General features: G+C 45.2%; 1 protein-coding gene across 4 annotated transcripts in view; it reads left to right on the top strand.

The window, feature by feature from the left end:
* Nucleotides 1-18906, top strand: part of TTLL11 (tubulin tyrosine ligase like 11) — a 121004-nt gene that overhangs the window by 40673 nt on the left and 61425 nt on the right. For 2 of the 4 annotated variants that reach the window (XM_073640840.1, XM_073640837.1), the window contains exons 7-9: nucleotides 9710-9955; nucleotides 14271-14371; nucleotides 16736-17312. In XM_073640840.1, coding sequence (XP_073496941.1) covers nucleotides 9710-9955; nucleotides 14271-14371; nucleotides 16736-17019 — 631 coding nt within the window. In that variant the 3' untranslated portion in view covers nucleotides 17020-17312. Of the gene's footprint in view, nucleotides 1-9709; nucleotides 9956-14270; nucleotides 14372-16735; nucleotides 17313-18906 lie in introns of those variants that run through there. The other 2 variants (XM_073640838.1, XM_073640839.1) reach the window with 2 other exon arrangements.

Below are 18906 nucleotides of genomic sequence, written 5' to 3'. Positions count from 1 at the left end.
ACCTGCCAGTATCTGCCAGTCTGCATACCAGCCGTGCCTGCCAGTACCCGCCTGTCTGCATACCAGCCGTGCCTGCCAGTACCCGCCTGTCTGCAGTAGCACCTGGTCCCTCTGCTCGGTTCCTCCCTGGTTCACTGAGTCAACTGAGCCGCCATGCGACCTTGGTCGGACCGAGTTGATACTTAGTCACGCCCCTCCAGGCACTCCTCGGTTCATGGTCCAGTGGGATCACTAACCATGCTCACGCCAGTCAGTCTGAGCGTGTGCGTAACACACAGTATATGCATACTCCCCTGTGTCCCTGTTTATCACATTATATACAGTCATGGGGTTTTGTGTGAAATTATGTTATGTCCAATTTGCTTTTTTCCTCTCTTTTTTTGTGTTGTTCCAATACACACAAAGGAAATAAACGTGTGTATAACAAAACATGTATAATTGCTAAATATTAAGATTTGAGAGTCCTCAGTGGTTGTGTAACAATTATAATGGATAACTAAGGAGACTGTTTGCGTGGAGCAAGACACAACAGTACACAGTTTATAGGTGAAAAGTCTATATTAAAGCACACAGTGTTTTACACAAAAATGCAGAGAAATCTCAAAGTCTTAAGTTCACAGAATAATGAGTCTATGCAAGGTTAGTTCACCGTTATATATGTATATATCAGCAAGTCCATACAATGCAGAAGCAATCAAAGAGGCCCGGGTAAAAGTCTCGGACAGTGCAGACCAGTCCCGTGCTCAGCAACCCTCCGAATAAGGAGAGTGAGAACTCAGAGCAGCTTATTTGAGAGCCAAAGCAGATGGAGGGCAGAGGTGCAGAGGAACCAGCACAAAACAGCCAGGGGCACGAGAAATGCTGGAAACTAGAGTATGAAGCAGACTCTCAGGGAACAGGAGATTCCAGCAGAACTTCAGGAGCATGCAGAAAGCCAGGAAGTCACCAGAAGGAGGATCTCAGGCAAAATACTCTAGCACTGGACTAGAGGCTGGGGTGGAGTTAGAAGGGCAGGAGGTAAGGGCACATGATACAGAAGAAGCCATCTTGAAAAAGGGCAGAAATGTCCCAAAGGAAAGCAAAACATTCAGAGTCCTGACAGGTTGATACAATCTTTTCAGTTAGCCATTAAAAGGTAACAAATTGCTTTCCAGACTACTCGACTTTCTAGACTACCAGTTGTGGCCGTAAATATTGGAGCAGTTCAGAGATAAGGAGTGTGAAAGTTTTATTGTCCTGTGATTGAAGTCTGGTCCAGGGTTCTGATGTCCCCAAATGTTCTGAGGAGCACATTCCTTAGTTGATGTAGAATGACAAAAATCCATGCGACGCATTCATTCCTGTACTGACTGTGTCAAAGGTTGTCATGAGTTTGTAGTCCCAAATTTTTCTGTCTCTCTGAGATTTGAATTTACCTTTTAATACCAGTAACTTCATGTCCTTGATGCTGTGATCAGGGATACAAAAACTGCTCCAATTTTTATGGCCACAGCTCCCCCCCCCCTTTCATACTCACAGTTCTGTTTCACGTCACTTGTTTCATCTATTGCATAATTCTTGTGCCCTGATGTGTATAAATATGTGATTCTTCAGATTTTGTGTTATTCTATGGCTGATGAAGAGGCCTGAGTAGTCTAGAGAGCTTGCAATTTGTTACCATCTTTTCAGTCAGCCATTAAAAGGTATCAACCACTGAGGACTCTCAAATCTTAATATTTTTCCGTCTACTGGCTAACACGGTACAAAGATACAGTAGTGTTCAAAATAATAGCAGTGTGTTCAAAAACATGAGTTAAGCACAAAATCTTTATATTAGTTTTTATTTCCATGCAGTGGGAGCATTGCACACTGTTTTCTAATTCAAAACATGAAGAAAAATGTATAGAATTGTTAACTACTTAATAGAAAATAACAAAACATGAACATTGGGCTGTTCTAAAAAATAGCAGTGTCTGCATTTGTTTTTACAAACTCACAATATGTAATCTCTCTTCTATTATTTTGAGGATTTAGCATTCCTGTGAATCACTAACCTAATATTTAGTTGTATAACCACAGTTTTTTAGAACTGCTTCACATCTATGTTACATAGAGTCAATCAACTTCTGGCACCTCTCAAGTGTTATTCCAGCCCAGGATGCTTTGACTACATCCCACAATTTTTTGGCATTTATTGGCTTTGCCTCAGAAACTGCATTTTTGATGTCTCCCCACAACTGTTCTATCGGATTAAGGTCCTGGGATTGGGCTGGCCACTCAATAACCTCAATTTTGTTGGACAGGAACCAAGATTTTGCTCGTTTACTGGTGTGTTTAGGGTTGTTGTCTTGTTGAAACACCCATTTCAAGGGCATATCCTCTTCAGCGTAAGGCAACATGACCTCTTCAAGTATTTTAATATATGCAAACTGGTCCATGATCCCTGGTATGCAGTAAATAGGTCCAGCACCATAGTAAAAGAAACATGCCCATATCATGATGCTTGCACCACCGTGCTTCACTGTCTTCAGAGTGTACTGTGGCTTGAATGTAGAGTTCGGGGGGTCGTCTGACGAACTGTCTGCGGCCCTTGCACCAAAAAAGAACAATTTTACTTTCATCAATCCATAAAATATTTCTCCATTTCTCTTTAGGCCATTTGATGCGTTCATTGGCAAATTGTATCCGCTTCAGTACATGTCTTTTTTTTAACAGTGGGACTTTGCGTGGACTTCTTGCTAAGAGATTAGCTTCACACAGGCGTCTTCTAACTGTCACGGTACTCACAGGTAACTTGAGACTGTCTTTGATCATCCTGGGGCCGATCATTGGCTGAGCCTTTGAGCCGATCATTGGCTGAGCTATTCTGGCTATTCTTTGACCCATTCGATTGGTAGTAAAAAGAAAAAGAAAGTCAGCTCACCCACCATCAGATATCAAAAACGCACGGATCCAGCAGTGCTGCAGTAAGAAATCCAGGGAAGAAAAAATCCAGCGTAGTTAACTTCTAAAAATTTGATGTTTTATTAGAAAAATATTAAAAGGATATTTCCAAGAGACAAACAATGTGTGACACACCAGGACAATGCTGAGAAACAGACGTGTTTCGGAAAATCTTCCTTACTCCTTGTCAGTGCATAACATGAGTCCTTCACCGTTATATGTCATATCCTCAAATGGACACGTGATAGTCACTGACCAAGGAATCAGGATAGCACTCGTGAAATATATAATCTTAACAGAATACAAAAAATACTAAAAACTTATATACGGAAGGATAAAATCACTCATAATGATAAATGAGATCACATCTTAAATTTAAACCACAAGGAGATCTGGTGTTCAGCTCGTGAATCCAAGACTCCCAATTCAATAGCATTCTATGTGGTCTCTTAACACATTCAATGCCATCAACCACACAGGACGAGACATCTCCATTATGCACAGAGGAGAAATGCCGCGTGACCGCTGAACACTTGGTAACCATTTTATTAGTAGCGTTGGATAAGTGTCTTCTAATCCTGACTTTCAATGGATTAGACGTTCATCCAACATATTGTAGTTTACATGAATTACAGGCCATAAGTTATATAATATTGGAAGTATTACAATTAATGTAATTTTATATTTGATAGGTCTTATTGGTGGAAATTGATGTAAAAGTGTGACCACTATTGAGGTATCTATAACATATACAAATATTGTGGCCACATTTAAAACAACCTGAAAGATTTAGCCACGTATTGGTTTTTGGGGGACATTTATTCAAATAAAAACTGAGAGATAACATACTTCCTAAAGTAGGTGACCTCTTAGTTAAAAACCTTATTGGACCTGAAAGAACATTGCCAAGCTTTTCATCCTGTGATAGAATCGGAAGATACTTAGTAATTATTTGTTTGATGGCTGTAAACTGTGGACTATTTATATTGGATACGGAAGTCACGTTTTTGTCTCTTAATATATCAACTCTAGTTCTAATGCCGGCTGCCACATTTGCACGTTTTAACATCCACATGGGGTATTCTCGATCTCTCAATCTCTGTTGAACAATACTTTGTTCCCTGGCGTAATCAGAATCTATTTAGGTGTTACGCTTCATTCTAATTAATTCACCTACGGGAATATTCTTCATTACCCTTTTTGGGTGACAAGAGGATGCCAACAGTATGGTATTGCGGGCCATGGATTTTCTATATGGTGAAACTGTGATGAAATCACATGAATTGTTATCCAAAGTAATATCCAGAAAATGAATTTTAGTTTTTTTCCATATTATATGTGAATCTAAGGTTCATGTCATTTGTTTCGATGTATTTCATAAATGATGCTGCAGAATCTAAGTCACCCTCCCGTATCAGGAGCAGGTCGTCAATGAAACGACCGTACCACTTGATATGGGAGGAGAACAAGGACAATTCACCAAAAGTAAATTACTCTTCCCAGTAGGACATATACAGATTAGCTATAGACAGCGATGAGCACTATGGGCACTCCTCTCTTCTGCATATAATATGTCCCATTAAAAGAAAAATAATTGTTTCGTAACAAAAATTCAACAGCTTGTACCAAAAAATCTTTCATTTCTGGGGTATAATAATAATTCGAATGGTAGTTTTCTGTTTTCTTCCACGTCTCTATGGTTTTGCTTTCCATTTTAAAGCATTGGAGATCATTTTAGCTGAACAGCCTATCATTGTCTGCACTCTCCAATCAACATTTTAACCAAAGTACGCTGTTCTTCTGAACACTGTCTCGAACGACCCATATTTCTCAGGCTTTCAAGGAGAAATGTATGTACAACATGTGCTGGCTTCACCCTTAAATAAGGGCCACCTGATTCACACCTGTTTCTTCACAAAATGATTGACCTCACTAATTGAACCCCACACTGCTATTATTTTGAACACAGCTCCTTTCAATTAATTATTCAAATACACAGACTCAAAAACATACAGATCATGAATGAAGAGTCTGTTGCTTTTCTTAGAATCTACTGCACCAACTGGTAAATTGTTTGACATGTGGTAATATAATTTATACCAAAAACAGTGATTAATCTGGTGAGTCATATTGAACTGCTATTATTTTGAACACTAGCGTTTATCTTTTTCCTGTATGTGTAATTGCAATAATTTTCTGGTAGAAATAATTCATGTTCTGGAACAATATCAAGGGTGCCAACACTTTCGCTCATGACTGTATATAAGTGAATGCATAAAGGTATCAATATCAGCCCAAATGTGATTGATTGCAATAAAGCTCTCAAAATGGTCGCCAGTTAAATATATGGAATATGTGGATGTACATACAGTGAACAGACATGAATTATAGACATGAACAGTCTATAATTTTAAGGGTAGATTATTTTTAACATTGAGAGATAGAGTACCCCCCCCCCCAAAAAAAAAATCAAGAAAATCACATTGTATAAATTAGATAAATTTATTTGCATTTTGCAGTGAGAAATAAGTATTTGATCTCCTACAAACCATTATGAGTTCTGGCTCCTACAGACCAGTTAGACACTCCTACTCAACTCCTTACCTGCATTAAAGACAGCTGTCTTACATAGTCACCTGTATAAAAGACTCCTGTCCACAGACTAAATTAATCAATCAGACTCTAACCTCTACAACATGGGCAAGACCAAAGAGCTTTCTAAGAATGTCAGGGACAAGATCATAGACCTGCACAAAGCTGGATTGGGCTAGGAAACCATAAGTAAGATCCTGGTTGAGAAGGAGACAACTGTTGGTGCAATAGTAAGAAAATGGAAGAAATACAAAATGACTGTCAATCGAGATCGTTCTGGAGCACTGTAACATCCCTGGCGGCGTGCTGGCATGGCTTACCACCTTCCACCATGCAAGACCGCCGTTTTACCTATCAATCCAGGCTGCACACTTTGCTCCAGTACCTGCTGTGTCTCTTGTCTGATTGCTTAGGGCGGCGGCGCGGCTACTGCCTGATTCTTATAGTTACTGTGTGCGCACTCCTAATGCCTCCCCAGCCTATTGCTGTCAGTCACTGGATACTTAAACCCCCTCCACCCAGTAGGGGGTGCCTGAGCAACACTTTCATTCAGTGTGTTCTGTGCAACTGAGTTGCCAGGTCCTGTCCTGTAGCTTGTCTGTTCCCGCCCCTGGGGGCTGTATACCCAGGCCTGTTACCCGTATCTGTGACTTCTAGTCTGTTTCCGCCACCCTGGGGGCTGAGTTCCCAGGCTCGTTCCTGTATCTTATTCCTGGTTCAGTTCCTGTCTGAACTGTGTCCTAGCCCGTAACCTGTTTCTCTCTATGTCCGAACCTTCCCTTTTCCTGCAGTGTCTGAACCTGCACCTAATTCCAACTCGTTGTCTCTGAACTTCTGTTTGTGAGTTTTGTGTACACTCGCTGCTTCATTGTAAGTACCTTGTGTGTATCTGGTTCTGCTTCTTCACCGCACCTGCGGTTTTGCTCTGCCCTGCTTGCTCACCGTTCCTGCGGGTTTTGCTCTGCTTGTCTATCGCACCTGCGGGTTTTGCTCTGCTCTGCTTGTTTACCGAACCTGCTGGTTTCGCTCTGCTCAGCTTGTTCACCGCATCTGCGGGTTTTGCTCTGCTCTGTTTGTCTACCGCATCTGCGGGTTTTGCTCTGCTCTGTTTGTCTACCGCATCTGCGGGTTTTGCTCTGCTCTGCTTGTCTACCACATCAGCGGGTTTTGCTCTGCTCTGCTTGTCTATAGCACCTGCGGGTTTTGCTCTGCTCTGCTTGTCTACCGCACCTGCGGGTTTTGCTCTGCTCTGCTCTGCTTGTCTACCGCATCTGCTGGTTTTGCTCTGCTCTGCTTGTCTACTGCACCTGCGGCTCCTTTCCTGTGTCCCAGTCTGCATGCCAGCTGTGCCTGCCAGTGCCCACCTGTCTGCGTACCAGCCGTGCCTGCCAGTACCCACCTGTCTGTATGCCAGCCTAACCTGCCTGTTCCTGCATTCCCCGGAGTGGGTCAACAGCTGTGACCGGGGTCTGACCTGGAGTAGCACCTGGTCCCTCTGCTCGGTTCCTCCCTGGTTCGCGGAGTTGACTGAGCCGCCGTGTGACCTTGATCTGACCGAGTTGATACTTAGTTACGCCCCTCCAGGCACTCCTCGGTTCATGGTCCAGTGGGATCACTAATCATGCTCATGCCAGTCAGTCCGGGCGTGTGCGTAACAAACACCATGCAAAATCTCACCTCGTGGGGTATCCTTGATCATGAGGAAGGTGAGAGATCAGCCTAAAACTACACGGGGGTAACTTGTTAATGATCTAAAGGCAGCTGGAACCACAGTCACCAAGAAAACCAACACATTACGCCTTAAAGGCTTAAAATCCTGCAGTGCCCGCAAGATCCACCTGCTCAAGAAGGCACATGTGCAGGCCCGTCTGAAGTTTGCCAATGAACACCTTCGGAGAAGGTGCTGTGGTCAGATGAGACAAAAATTGAACTATTTGGCATTAACTCAACTTGCCGTGTTTGGAGGAAGAGAAATGCTGCCTATGACCCAAAGAACACCGTCCCCACTGTCAAGCATGGAGATGGAAACATTATGTTTTGGGGGTGTTTCTCTGCTAAGAGCACAGGACTACTTCACTACATCAATGGGAGAATGGATGGATCCATGTACCATAAAATCCTGAGTGACAACCTCTTTCCCTCCGCCAAGACATTAAAAATGGGTTGTGGCTGGGTCTTCCAGCAAGACAATGACCCAAAACATACAGCCAAGGCAACAAAGGAGTGGCTCAAAAAGAAGCACATTAAGGTCATGGAGTGGCCTAGCCAGTCTCCAGACCTTAATCCCATAGAAAACTTATGGAGGGAGTTGAAGCTCCGAGTTGCCAAGCGTCAGCCTCAAAATCTGAATGATTTAGAGATGATCTGCAAAGAGGAGTGGACCAAAATTCCTCCTGACGTGTGCAAAACCCTCATCATAAACTACAAAAAACATCTGACTGCTGTGCTTGCCAACAAGGGTTTTGCCACCAAGTATTAAGTGTTGTTTGCCAGAGGGATCAAATACTTATTTCTCACTGCAAAATGCAAATAAATTTATCTAATTTATACAATGGGATTTTATTGATTTTTTTTTGGGGATATTCTATCTCCCAATGTTAAAATTAGCCTACCCTTAAAATTATAGACTGTTCATGTCTTTGTCAGTGGGCAAACTTACAAAAACAGCAAGGGATCAAATAATTATTTCCTTCACTGTATGTAACAGGAGACCAGTACAGCGCTGCGATTAGAGATGCGTACAAATGCAGCCGCTCAAAAATGTTTCACAATACAATACTTAATGCATTGAAGTGGCTATGACTCAGGATTAGATGAAATCCAACTGTGACTAATTCCATACAGGATCAATTGTAGTGACATTCATTATGGACTCATATAAATATATATCTACTTCTCCAACGCGTTTCCCCTCCCAGTTATGGTTCATCAGGAGGTCGAGAAAAAAGTGGACTGACAGAGATCCAAGTGATACCAAATGCTCATGAGTCATATTTAAACAATTTTTTTGCATGTTTTTTAATGTATATCTATTAAAGTATTTAATATTTTATTAGGGGGATTTCTTTTTGTGTTTGACTATTGAGCGAGGCTGGAAATAGTCCAGCTGGAATGTGGCCGGGAGTATGCATTTTGCATACTTGCAGTCACGTGCACACTGCTCCTGGCGCTAACACCGGGGTATCCTCGCAGCGCGCAGTGCCCGTGATGGAAGGATTTATAAGAGTCACATAGAGGGACTGCAGACTTGTAGCCTAAGGCCAGACAACTCCTTTAATGAAGCAACATTGCTGATACTTTGCACGTTACACCCCGAATGTCAGATCTGTATGTGTAACCATGTGCAGGTATGAGCCCCACGCTCCTGAGGGCCTCCTCTGTGCTCCTGACGTGCCACCCCGGACATTGCCAGTACCATCTCTGCACTCCAGCACATAGTGACATTTCTCTTTTGGTCACTTACCCTGTGTTCTTTCTTCATATATTGCCCCGATGTAATCTAGTCGTATGAATCTTTTGCCTTCCATTCAACCATCCACTGTCTGATCCTATATAAGCCGCTACTCTGCTCCTTGCTCCTCTGCCTTCTGGGCCTTTAATATCTGCTGTCTGCTCTTTTATCTGCTGCATGGTGGTGGCTGCACCCTTGGAAGAGTGAGTGGTGGTCGGGGTGGGAAGGACAGGATGGACAGGGACAGGAGCGGTCGCACTGGGGGGAGGTGATGGGCAATCTGGAACTGGAGCGGTTGCACTGGGGGGAGTTGAGGGGCAATCAGGGACAGGAGCGGTTGCACTGGGGGGAGGTGAGGGGCAATCAGGGACAGGAGTGGTTGCACTGGGGTTAGGTGAGGGCAGTCACGGACTGGAGCGGTCGCACTGTGGGGAGGTGAGGGGCAGTAAGGGACAGGAATGGTTGCACTGGGGAGGAGGTGAGGGGCAGTCGGGAGTGGTCGCACTGGGGGTGTAAAGAGTTACTGACGTCCGAAGTCACCTCCACACAAGTGTCCTGGTAGCTGCTCATAGACTCCCTCTGGGGGCGCCTTTTACCCAGTCACACTTCATTGGTGGTCACCACTGCTCCTGCACTGCTGCTCTGGCCTGTACATGTGCTGGATGTGTATACCCAGTCAGTTGAGGGTGGAGGGTGCTGGCCAGGGATCAGGGCTGCTGTGACTTTGGGATCTGTTTTCCCCAGGTCTCCCTCCTTAGACACAATGACAGATTTTCTCACCGGACCTCCTGATGCTTGTAATGCCGACACGATGACGAGCCCAGAGAAGCGTAACCTGCCTCCGCTCTGCCTGAAGCAAGTGTACCCCAAGTATGCCAAGAAGTTCTGCCACCTCCGCGTCCTGGAGCGCGTCACCGCCCTGTTCATCCGATTCCTGGGAGTAAAGGGATCCATGAGGATGGGGCCAACAGGGTTCCGAACTTTCATAAGGTGGGTGTCCCCTCTATCATGTGTCCCTCAGGTAGAGCAGACTTATGTGACTCATCAGGTTCTGCATAGCGGGTTGTATCCCATGTTCTGGACTAGCAGGCATGTTCCGATGTAATAGCAGATAAAGATGCTCCTGGGACATGAACGCTGTAATACATGGGCCGTAGATTCTTCTTCCCTGCACGTGCCTTGTCTACTGATTGTGGTATCGTAGCCACTGTACGTGCATTGTGTGTGCAGAGCGGGTTCAGGCCGCACCTTGTAATCACCAAATCTAGGTTTCTGCTCTGCCCCATTGCCCCCATTGTGTAATGTTCGACCGCTTGTCCTTTTGGTGGAGGAGGATAATGCTATTGGCTGTTATCAGGGCTCAGCCTCGGCCCCTTAGTTCCAGTGATGGGAAATTTTAATCTTCAGCACAAGGCATTGTGGACAAGTGTAGCCTCCAATTTTGTGGGAACAGTTTATGAAAGGTCCTTTCTGTTCCCCATGACTGTGCCCAGTGCACAAGGTCCATACAGACATGAAGGACGAAAAAACATGAGGAACCGTACAGAGCTGGGACTTCAGCCCATCCAAGAATGGAAATTGTGAGCCCGGCCTCCCCACTACATCAGGGTTTAACCTCATAAATGTTCTTCTGGATGATGGGACAAATGCCTCCACAGACAATTCCAGGATCGTGTAGAAATCCTTCCCAGAAGAGCGGAGCTGCTATATCTGCGGAGGGCAACTCCATATTAATGTCTATGGATGTAGACCAGGGGTGGGGAACGTCAGGCCCGTGGCCTCGATGACCTTTTATCCAGCCTCCGGGTAGATTCCTGGGGGTCACAGTGCTTGGGCCAGAAGCTGTATTTTGACGTCCGCCGGCCATTAATTTCTTCTCGCTCTGTGAGGATACGCATCATTCACTACTGAACGCAGAGGCGCGTGCAATGAAAGATTATGTCCTGCCACCAGTGCCAGCGTCAGGACGCACAATGTGGGCGAAGTTAGAGCGTGATTTGTACGGCCCCCAAAGGATGGTATGAATATAGAAATGGCCCTCTGAAGAAAAACGGTTCCCCACCCCTGGTGTAGATGGAGGACAGAGAAGCCCTTGGCGGTGGGGGGCACATACTTTTCTCTGTATATTGGATGTGTGTGGGGGAAGGGGGCACAGACTTTTCTCTGAATAGTGACCCGCAAACACACAATCTTCTGCTGTAAACTGCAGCTTTTGGTCTTTCCACCTCGTATGTTCTATGTAAATGACCATATAGGGATTTGTCCTTGCGCTCATACAGCTGATGGACTTGTTACAATGTACCAGTGAGGATAGGGGAGTCCTGCCCAGGAGAGAGATCACAGAGGACAGTCTACACTGACACATTGTAACAAACCCACAGCTGAACAAGCAGAGCTGATGAATAGAGAGCGATTATCCCACTTATCGGCTTCTGTAAACATGGGGGCGATAAATAAGCAACTGCTCATTATGTGATGGGATCATTTGTGCTGAAGTCAAAATCTTCTGCATCACATCACCCATGTAATCTCATCTCGTCACCTCGTATAATCACAAGATCGTCACCCTGTGTAATAGCAGTGCGTCGCCCGTGTAATCTCATCGCCCGTGTAATCTCATTGCCTGTGTAATCTCATCGCCCGTGTAATCACAAGCTCGTCACCCTGTGTAATCTCATTGCCTGTGTAATCTCATCGCCCGTGTAATCTCCTCTCGTCACCTTGTATAATCACAAGCTCGTCACCCTGTGTAATAGCAGTGCGTCGCCCGTGTAATCTCATCGCCCGTGTAATCTCATTGCCTGTGTAATCTCCTCGCCCGTGTAATCACAAGCTCGTCACCCTGTGTAATAGCAGTGCGTCGCCCGTGTAAACTCATCGCCCGTGTAATCACACCTCGTCACCCTGTGTAATAGCAGTGCGTCGCCCATGTAATCTCATTGCCTGTGTAATCTCATCGCCCGTGTAATCTCCTCTCGTCACCTCGTATAATCACAAGCTCGTCACCCTGTGTAATAGCAGTGCGTCGCCCGTGTAATCTCATCGCCCGTGTAATCTCACCTCGTCACCCTGTGTAATAGCAGTGCGTCGCCCGTGTAATCTCATCTCATCACCTCGTATAATCACAAGCGCGTCACCCTGTGTAATAGCAGTGCGTCGCCCATGTAATCTCATTGCCCGTGTAATCTCATCTCGTCACCATGTATAATCAAGCTCGTCGCTCATGTAATCTCATCTCATAACCTCGTATAATCACAAGCTCGTCACCCTGTGTAATAACAATGCGTCGCCTGTGTAATCTCATCGCCCGTGTACTCTCGTATAATCACAAACTCGTCAATCATGTAATCTCATCGCCTGTGTAATCTCATTGCCTGTGTAATCTCATCGCCCGTGTAATCACAAGCTCGTCACCCTGTGTAATCTCATTGCCTGTGTAATCTCATCGCCCGTGTAATCTCCTCTCGTCACCTTGTATAATCACAAGCTCGTCACCCTGTGTAATAGCAGTGCGTCGCCCGTGTAATCTCATCGCCCGTGTAATCTCATTGCCTGTGTAATCTCATCGCCCGTGTAATCACAAGCTCGTCACCCTGTGTAATCTCATTGCCTGTGTAATGTCATCGCCCGTGTAATCTCCTCTCGTCACCTCGTATAATCACAAGCTCGTCACCCTGTGTAATAGCAGTGCGTCGCCCGTGTAAACTCATCGCCCGTGTAATCACACCTCGTCACCCTGTGTAATAGCAGTGCGTCGCCCATGTAATCTCATTGCCTGTGTAATCTCATCGCCCGTGTAATCTCCTCTCGTCACCTCGTATAATCACAAGCTCGTCACCCTGTGTAATAGCAGTGCGTCGCCCGTGTAAACTCATCGCCCGTGTAATCTCATCGCCCGTGTAATCTCACCTCGTCACCCTGTGTAATAGCAGTGCGTCGCCCGTGTAATCTCATCTCATCACCTCGTATAATCACAAGCGCGTCACCCTGTGTAATAGCAGTGCGTCGCCCATGTAATCTCATTGCCCGTGTAATCTCATCTCGTCACCATGTATAATCAAGCTCGTCGCTCATGTAATCTCATCTCATAACCTCGTATAATCACAAGCTCGTCACCCTGTGTAATAACAATGCGTCGCCTGTGTAATCTCATCGCCCGTGTACTCTCGTATAATCACAAACTCGTCAATCATGTAATCTCATCGCCTGTGTAATCTCATCGCCTGTGTAATCTCATCGCCTGTGTAATCTCATCGCCTGTGTAATCTCATCGCCCGTGTAATCTCATCGCCCGTGTAATCTCATTGCCCGTGTAATCTCATTGCCCGTGTAATCTCATTGCCCGTGTAATCTCATTGCCCGTGTAATCTCATTGCCCGTGTAATCTCATTGCCCGTGTAATCTCATTGCCCGTGTAATCTCATTGCCCGTGTAATCTCATTGCCCGTGTAATCTCATTGCCCGTGTAATCTCATCGCCTGTGTAATCTCATCACCCGTGTAATCTCATCGCCTGTGTAATCTCATCACCCGTGTAATCTGATCGCCTGTGTAATCTCATCACCCGTGTAATCTCATCGCCTGTGTAATCTCATCACCCGTGTAATCTCATCGCCTGTGTAATCTCATCACCCGTGTAATCTCATCGCCTGTGTAATCTCATCACCCGTGTAATCTCATCGTCCGTGCAATCTCATTGCCTATGTAATCTCATCTCGTCTCCTCGTATAATCACAAGCTCATCGCCCGTGTAATCTGATCGCCTGTGTAATCTCATCGCCCGTGTAAACTCGTCACCCTGTGTGATCGTAGTGCGTCACCCGTGTACACGCATCGCCCCACGTGCCCTGGTTGTGCTGCCGGTAACGTGCTTGGTGTGCGGACACAAGCACTAGATCAGCCATTGCTCGTCCCCATAAATACTGGTCACCCCGTTGGGCGTTTCTATCACCAGGACTCATTACTGGGCCGAGAACCGGGAACCTGTAGAGGTTAATGGTGTAACCAAGAATGTTCCTTTCGCTGACAGCAAGCAGAGGTGTGTAAGAGCTGAATGATGGTATCATACAGTACATGGCTGAAGCTTCCCTTTGAGGATGTTTGCCGCAGTGGTTGGCGGTGTCCGGGCAGCTCCACCCATCTGCTGGCAGAGAATAGTCGGTGATCGCCTTATCTGTCATCTGTACGTCCTGACAGTCTGAACACAACCACGGGGGTGTAACCTGCGGAGGCCACGGGTTGTGGATGGAGGTCAGACTCATGGTAGTGGTCTTATGGTGAGCCGCGACTTGCTGTTCTCTCTGCAGGAGCTGTAAATTGAGCGGCGGGAGCTTTTCCATGGCTTCTGGCGACATCCTGTACATCGATATCACGCGGCGGTGGAGCATCCTGGAGCACCGGGAGTCAGGTAAAGTCCTGCCGTGATGGAGGCGGGGGAGGGGCACAGGTAATGTGTCCGCTGATGCTCTGCAGGATGACACATTGTCTTCATAGTAGCACATGATAAATGGCCAGTGTCAGTTCTCACTGTTATCCTAGCATCGTATTCATGGCCTTGAAGTTGTTACTCTTCCAGTGATCTATGGTGCACGGTCCCAGGATCCCCCCCCCCCATAGATCCCTACCACAGGATTCTCCCCCCATAAATCACTGCTGAGGATCCCCCCATAGATCCCTGCTCCAGGACCTTTCCATCTCATCATTTATAGTCCCCATGTTCTACCACAAATCCCTGCTCTTCTTTCCTACCTTAAAGGTCTATTCATCCAGAGCCGCCTGATTCATGGATGGACTGTAAGAACCACAGTGGTTGATGACACAAGCAGATTTATCACCATTATCCATTTCTCCATAATTCCTTACACAGACTTGTATTGTCTTCTGTTCAGTAGACTGCTCTCCATGCAGCAGAGACTTGTAATATATGCTGTACTATAGACTACTCTCATTGCAGCACAAACTTCTATTATATGCTGTACAGTAGACTGCTCTCCATACAGCATAGACTTCTAATATACAAGTGCGTATCAATAAATTAGAATATCATCAAAAAGTTAATTTGTTTCAGTTCTTCAATACAAAAAGTGAAACTCATATATTACATAGAGTCATTACAAACAGAGTGATATATTCCAAGTGTTTATTTCTGTTAATGTTGATGATTATGGCTTACAGCCAATGAAAACACAAAAGTCATTATCTCAGTAAATTAGAATACTTTATAACAACAGCTTAAAAAATTATTTTATAAATGTTGTCCTACTGAAATGTATGTTCAGTAAATGCACTCAATACTTGGTCGGGGCTCCTTTTGCATCAATTACTGCATCAATGCGGCGTGGCATGGAGGCGATCAGCCTGTGGCACTGCTGAGGTGTTATGGAAGCCCAGGTGGCTTTGATAGCAGCCTTCAGCTCGTCTGCATTGTTGGGTCTGGTGTCTCTCATCTTCCTCTTGATAATACCCCATAGATTCTCTATAATTGATTCTCTATGGGGTTAAGGTCAGGCGAGTTTGCTGCCAATCAAGCACAGTGATACTGTTGTGTGTAAACCAGGTATTGGTACTTTTGGCAGTGTGGACAGGTGCCAAGTCCTGCTGGAGAATGACATTTCCATCTCCAAAAAGCTTGTCAGCAGAGGGAAGCATGAAGTGCTGTAAATCTTCCTGCGCTGACTTTGGTCTTGATAAAACACAGTGGACCTACACCAGCAGATGACATGGCTCCCCAAACCATCACTGATTGTGGAAACTTCACACTAGACCTCCAGCAGCTTGGATTGTGGCCTCTCCACTCTTCCTCCAGACTCTGGGACCTTGATTTCCAAATTAAATGCAAAATTTACTTTCATCTGAAAACAACACCTTGGACCACTGAGCAACAGTCCAGGTCTTTTTCTCCTTGGCCCAGGTAAGACGCTTCTGGCGTTGTCTATTGGTCATGAGGGGCTTGACACAAGGAATGTGACACTTGTAGCCCATGTCCTGGATACGTCTGTGTGTGGTGGCTCTTGAAGCAATGACTCCAGCAGCAGTCCACTCCTTGTGAATCTCCCCCAAATGTTTGAATGGTCTTTTCTTAACAATCCTATCAAGGCTGCGGTTATCCCAGTTGCTTGTGAACCTTTTTCTACCACACTTTTTCCTTCCACTCAACTTTCCATTAATATGCTTAGATACAGCACTCTGTGAACAGCCAGCTTCTTTAGCAATGACCTTTTGTGGCTTACCCTCCTTGTGGAGTGTGTCAATTACATCCTTCTGGACATCTGTCAAGTCAGCAGTCTTCACCATGATTGTGGGGCCTACTGAAACAGATTTAGGGACCTTTTTAAATGCATCGGAAGCCTTTTCATGTGTTTTTTGTTAATTATTCTAATTTACTGAGATAATGACTTTTGTGTTTTCATTGGCTGTAAGCCATAATCATCAACATTAACAGAAATAAGCACTTGGAATAGATCACTCTATTAGTAATGACTCTATATAATATACGAGTTTAACTTTTTGTATTGAAGAACTGAAATAAATTAACTTTTTGATGATATTCTAATTTAGTGAGAAGCACTTGTATGCTGTACTGTAGACTGCTCTCCATACAGCACAGACGTGCACTATATGCTGTACAGTAGGCTGCTCTCCATGCAGCACAGACTTGTCAGAGGGGTGGAGATATACCTCTGGATATGCAGGTTGCTTGCTCCCAGTAGTGATTGATACAGTTTGGGCCCTACCTCTGGGGCCCATCTTTACCTTCTCTCTCCATTTGCAGGGATGTGTTTGCAGGCGTTCTTTGAGGCATTCTTCCATCTTGCGCGGAGACGATATAAAGGATTAGTCCTTCACGATCAAGTGCAGTCCCTGGTGGAGTTCTGTGATAGTCAGCTGGACTCAATGGATGAGAAGAGACTGCTGTGCAGCAGGGCGCTGGTGGAGCGGGGCCGAGGGTTTACCACCTCCCGCCGGACCGATGTGCATGTCACCTCGTACACGCCGCTTGTACACTGCTCCAATGCTTCCTGCAAACTGACAGATTACAAGCTGCAGCACTCCTGACTCTCCGGCTCTGCTACATCCATCCCTTCATCCTCTTGTTACAGTGATGTAGAGCGGATGCCTAACAATCTCTGCAACCCCTCAATCCCACTGATTGCCAGGCACTAAAGCAGTTAAGCCATATGGGGTGTAGTACCTCCACTCCACCTGCGGGTGTCACCAGCAATCTATGGATATAATGTGATGGGCCGCGAGGACAGAGGTCAGTTCTGGAGTTGCCTTCCAGGACGTGTATTTCCATGTCACATCAGACCACGGGTCGACCACTTCTGTATAAACGCCACTTTCCTGTATGAGATTTTGTGTCTCTTCTGTTGATTATAACATGATGTTTGTGTATCCGCACAGCAGAGCAATGACCACTACGTCGAACCGGCCCCCGTGTGTGGATCTGTTTTACAGTGTTGTATGTGGTTGGGCATCCCACAGGGGGAGGGTGTGTACGGGCTGTGCTATGGAAGATCCAATTGTGCCGTATATTATGTGGGGGCAGTGGTGCAACTAGAGTCTGATGGGCCCAGGTGCAAGATTTGGATAAAATATATTTATACAGTGGTGTGAAAAAGTGTTTGCCCCCTTCCTGATTTCTTATTCTTTTGCATGTTTGTCACACATGTTTCAGATCCCAAAACAAATTTAAATATTAGACAAAGATAACACAAGTAATCACAAAATGCAGCTTTCAAATTAAGGTCTTTATTATTAAGGGAAAAAGAAATCCAAACCTACAGGGCCCTGTGTGAAAAAGTGATTGCCCCCTAAACCTAATAACTGGTTGGGCCACCCTTAGCAGCAGCAACTGCAATCAAGCGTTTGTGATAACTGGCAATGAGTCTTTTACAACACTCTGGAGGAATTTTAGCCACTCATCTTTGCAAAATTACTGTAATTCAGCCATATTGGAGGGTTTCCGAGCATGAACCACCTTTTTAAGGTCATGCCACAACATCTAAATAGGATTAAGGTCAGGTCTTTACTAAGACACTCCTAAGTCTTAATTTTGTTTTTCTTAAGCCATTCAGAGGTGGACTTGCTGGCGTGTTTTGGATCATTGTCCTGCCTCATAACCAAAGTGTGCTTCAGCTTGAGGTCACCACAGCAAGTCTTCCAGGCCCTGAAGCAGCAAAACAGCCCCAGACCATCACACTACCACAACCATATTTTACTGTTGGTATGATGTTCCTTTTCTGAACTACTGTGTTACTTCTATGCCAGATATAATGGGACATACACCTTCCAATGTAATGGGTCATACTGTCTCAGCAGTCCACAGAGTATTCTCCCAAAAGTCTTGGCGATCATCAAGATGTTTTTTGCCCAAACTTAGAAGAGTCTTTATGTACTATTTGCTCAGCAGTGGTTTTCGTCTTGGAACTCTGCTATGCATGCCATTTTTGCACAGTCTTTTTCTTATGGTGGAGTTATGAACACTGACCTTAACTGAGGCAAGTGAGGACTTCTTTGGATGCTGTTGTGGGATCTTTTGTAACCACTTGGATGAGTCGTCGCTGCTCTTTTGGGGTAATTTTGGTCGTCCGGCCACTCCTGGGAAAGTTCACCACTGTTGCATGTTTTCGCCATTTGTGGATAATGCCTCTCATTGGATCGCTGTAGTCCCAAAGCTTTAGAAATGGCTTTATAACCTTTTCCAGACTGATAGATCTCGATTACTTTGTTTCTCATTTGTTCCTGAATTTCTTTGGATTGCAGCATGATGTCTAGCTTGTGAGGATCTTTTGGTCTACTTCACTTTGTCAGGCAGATCCTATTTAAGTGATTTCTTGATTGAGAACAGGGGTAGCAGTAATCAGGCCTGTGTGTGGCTAGGGAAATTGAACTCCACTTTCCAAAGATGTGATAAACCACAGTTATTTTATGTTTTACTGG

Source organism: Phyllobates terribilis, unplaced genomic scaffold (assembly GCF_046119375.1).
Source record: "Phyllobates terribilis strain yellow unplaced genomic scaffold, ASM4611937v1 Scaffold_7__3_contigs__length_470593459, whole genome shotgun sequence".
Taxonomy (NCBI): Eukaryota; Metazoa; Chordata; class Amphibia; order Anura; family Dendrobatidae; genus Phyllobates; species Phyllobates terribilis.
This window is presented reverse-complemented; position numbering and strand designations above follow the sequence as displayed.